Raw genomic sequence first — 4325 nt, 5'->3', positions numbered from 1 at the left:
TTGAAAATTATCAACATGTCAGCCCAGAAGCCAATGTTTCTCGCTTCTCTTTTATTTGTTATTCTTCAGAGACTGGAATGCTGTATTTCAATACCACACAATTCAGTGCCTGATTTTCTGTAGCACGTACCACAGGCAGCACAATGTATGTTTCACGGAAGCATCTCGTTTCATTTTAATTGTGTTGCGGAGAAGGTTTTTACGAAGTAAACATAAAAATGTGGTTTTAAAATGTGGAGCTCAGTGAGGCTTCAGTGTCTCTAAGAGTTAGCGTATATTCCCCGGAAAAACTCCAATCTCAGTCGAAAATTCTCTTAATTTCTAAAAAACAAACAAAAATGTTACTTTCGTAGCTTTCGTATGTTCCTTTTTTTTTTTTTTTTTTGCTAATTTCCACCATAAATGAAGGAAAGATTTCGAACATTCGAAAATAATAGTACTGGAGAATAACGACAAAAATTGAAACAAAAAAATTAGGAAAAAAAATGACACCCCGGCCCCGCGTTTTGGCTACTACCGATTTAAAGACGTTAAACAGACTACAAAAAGTTCTTACGGGGGTAAAAAAAAAAAAATTGAGAATAATTTGTTTAAAACTACATTGACTAGTTTGGCAAGACATTCAAGAAGTTTATTGTTCGAACAAAAATGCCATACTCTGTGATTTCCACACTTTTCAAAACTAGAATCAATTAAATTATTATTGTCAATGATAGTAGACGTCTTCTGCTTGTTTATCTAGCGTGTCTGGAGCACATGGTCCTTTGATCTCACAGAATTGTGTTTTCCCTCAAAATATTCGCTTGTTTTCGCTTTCGCTTGAACATATTTACCTTTATATCGGTTATTTGGGTGGTTTTTGGCAAACAGACGTTAATTATCGTAATGCGATCACTTCCGTTGCCGTTAGCAACGGGTCGCAAACTTGACATGTTTATCGCATTATCATATTACACATTTGATCGCTAATCCGATTATTCCAAAAAATCCAAAAATATTCGTACCTCATCAGTTTTCGGTCAAATTTTGGTACAAGAAAGTAGATAAAATGAAGAAAATTTTATTTTGGCATCCAAAAATTCGTAATCATCGCTAAAATGACCAAATTTTGCCTGGAAAATATTTTTTTGTTTTTTTTGTTAAATTTTTTCGTTCAATTTTCGCTTTTATAAAAGGTTTCAGTTGTCTGTAAATAAGTTATATGCTGTTGGAAAGGTTATTTTCTTAGCTTTAAAATGATGTATTTTTTTCCCCTAACTTTAAATATTTTTTGAGAAAAATCATTTTTTTGGGCGGTGGCTGTTTGACCGCGGTTTTCTCGCGGTTGGGAAGGTAGGGAAAAGAGTTAATTAATAATCACCTGAACGGCAGCCAATCAGCGCAGACAACGAAATTATACTAAACAAAGAAAACATAAAAAGATGAATAGGGGAGGGTCCATTTCGTGAGCCTGGGATCAACATAAAACGCCTAAGATCTGGAAATTCGTACTTCTAATTAACTGTAGAACGGTTGGTTTATGGGCAGTGTACGGTCGACTTCTGATTATTGCTAATAATTTCAACTCTTTCATTCAAATTGTTCTCGTGACCAAACTATTTTAACTGCTTAAGTGTCTCAGGCCGCACTCTTTAATTGCTGCGGATTTATACCAATGTGAGTCGAGTCCTTGTCAGCTGGGAACATGAACAACATCTTTCAAGGAGATGCCAGCGTCGATGATTTTGCTATTTTACAGGCGCAACTTGAAGCCCGGACGAAAGTAAACATCGTAATAGAATCGATAGTTCTAATAACCATTGATATCGTTGCCCTTATTGGAAATGCCATCCTTTGCTACATCATTTACCGAAACGCCAGTCTCCATAATGCCACGACAATGTTCATCGTGTCACTCGCCTTCACAGACCTGCTAACTGCTACACTTGTCATGCCGCTGACGATAGACGCCGTTGTCCACAGTAAAAGGCGTTTCAGTGACACGGTCTGTAAGGCACATGCATTCGTGATGTCAGTTCTGGCCCAGTTGTCGATCTATCTCATGGCTATGACAGCCTTCAATCGGTACGTTTGTGTTGTGAGAAGGAGCCTCTACAACAGGATATTCACCAAGAAGCGGACCCTGTTCATAATAGCCGTCGTGTGGGTTGTAGCGCTTTTTATCAATGGTCTCCCCAACGTGCTGTCTCTGGACGATTTCTTCTTCTGCCCTGGGTGCCTCGTGTGCTGGAGACGAATGATGTCTCCCGGAGCCATATACGGCTTCAACGCTTGGTTTTATGGTTCCTTCACAGTGGCGTACGTGGTAATTGTGGTGTGCTGTTGGAAGGTGTTCCACGCCGTATCACAACACAACGCAGAAGTCGCCACAAACCTACGCCAAGGATGCCATCATGAGGAAGTGTCCGTATCAAAAGCAGTGGCAACCATCGTTCTGTCGTTCACGCTTTGCTGGATCCCAGGAGAAGTAATGCGCACCATGGGTAAGATTAACCCAAACCTCCTTCCACGCCAGGTGAGAATAACGCTAAAATTGTTCTCTATGGCCTGTAGTTCTTTCCTTACCACAAATGTTAATCTCCGACAATAAAACGACGAATTGGAATCTATCTGTACAGAATAATTTCTAAGATCTTTATGCGTGTGTTTTTGTAAGGGCTCAATATTGAGATTTGCCCTTTTATTATAAGGCCGGACAGTTCTTACTTTGAATAAGGCACAAATTTGTAATGGAAACTAATTTCACAAATGAGAAAGTTTTTCTTTTCTGGAAGCGAAAGGGCATGCAAAAGTTGTAACAAGAAATAAATGAGAAGAAAGAACAACCACCGCGTCACTGTTATAGGCTGGCACCTGCTCCCAGCGGCGTCTTGTAAACTCTGTCTGTTTCCAATTTAGATCTCAAATTGATCTGTTTATTTGAGAATTTTTTTATAATAATATTTTCGTAAAATTGTAAATGGTTTGAACCCAGGAGTCATATCATTAAGTAAAGTACGATCGTCCGGGTGAGTGTAGTCCTGAGAAGGACTGTTTGAGATGACATTGACTGACGTTTCGACAACCTGAGCGGAATTCATCTTCAGAGTCAAGTGAACACTCTGAAGATGACTTCCGCTCAGGTTGTCGAAACGTCAGTCAATGTCGTCTCAAACTGTCCTTCTCAGGACTACACTCACCCGGACGATCGTACTTTACTTAATAATAATATTTTCACTGTGTATTTTGTACGTTTCCCCTTTATTGTTTCTTACTTATTCTTGGTGTATAGCAAGCTAAACCGAGCCATAATACTGAAAAACTCAAGAAGCTTCCGGCGAAATTAATGGCCATTTTCGATGCAAATTGCCATTATTTCCATAACTATTGTGTTTTGCCTCTGCATTGTACTGTGCCACTACTGCGAATAAATGCTTAAATTAGTTTTCAATTATTGCTTGGTTGTAACTCATTGCCTGAGAATTGGAAGGTGCGAATAAGTTCGATTCCTGTAAGGACACCAGGACATCTTTCCCTAGTTATTGATTGATAAGTTCACAACATAGTCCTTTGGTTGAGAGCCTCTTCTGACTTGCGTCAAAGAGTCCAATGGCAAAAACCTATCAAATTACTTGAGCGAACCCAAGTACCAAGTAGCGAAAATTTATGTTGGACCCACATTTTTTTTGTTAGGTTTACCTCGTGGCAACATCTCTTTGGTTCTTAAGCAGTGCAATCAACCCATTTATTTATGGCGTTATGAATAGTGCATTCCGCACGGAGTACAAGAAGATCTTTTCTGTCGTCGCAGTCAAACGTCCAGTACGAGTTTCGTCTGCCAACATTTCCACTCGCCTGGATAATCCAGAGACGTCCCCGCCTGGAAGTGCCACAAAAGATCAGGGACTTTAAGGCGCTGTTACACTGTGCATTTTATCTTGCAACGCCATTTCTACAAACGTTCTCACATTACGAAACAAGGTTCCATCCAACTTGTCTCATTTCGATGATCACATAAGATTAAAGGGACACTTTCATTGGCTAATTAATGCCGCAAACCGTTGCGACAGAAGTTGCAGGAGAGGTGTTACAAAATAGCCAACGCCTAAAAATTTCGCTCCAACTTTTGCGGAAAGTAGAACTCAATTCTACATGTACTTTCCTCAACGGTTTCTGAAACTGATCTCGCACCGTTTTTCGCCGTTGCGAGGTATGTTACATTGGGCAATGATTCGCGAAACTTGTCTCGCAATGGCGTTGCAAGAAACGTTGTATGAAAAATTGCACAATGTAACAGCGCCTTTAAGATCCACGACGCGGTCGTCAACGAGTACGCCACAAAACAA

General features: G+C 39.8%; 1 protein-coding gene across 1 annotated transcript; it reads left to right on the top strand.

The window, feature by feature from the left end:
- Positions 1 to 1521: 1521 nt before the first annotated feature.
- On the top strand, positions 1522 to 3891 carry LOC137980241 (melatonin receptor type 1B-B-like). Its single transcript, XM_068827638.1, has 2 exons — positions 1522 to 2515; positions 3673 to 3891. The coding sequence occupies exons 1-2, from the start codon at positions 1685 to 1687 to the stop codon at positions 3889 to 3891; spliced, it is 1050 nt and encodes a 349-aa protein (XP_068683739.1). The 5' UTR covers positions 1522 to 1684.
- The last annotated feature ends 434 nt before the right edge of the window (positions 3892 to 4325 follow it).

Source organism: Montipora foliosa, chromosome 12 (assembly GCF_036669935.1).
Source record: "Montipora foliosa isolate CH-2021 chromosome 12, ASM3666993v2, whole genome shotgun sequence".
NCBI classification, from domain to species: Eukaryota; Metazoa; Cnidaria; class Anthozoa; order Scleractinia; family Acroporidae; genus Montipora; species Montipora foliosa.
Note: the sequence above shows the minus strand (reverse complement) of the source record. Positions and strands in the feature narration are given on the sequence as shown.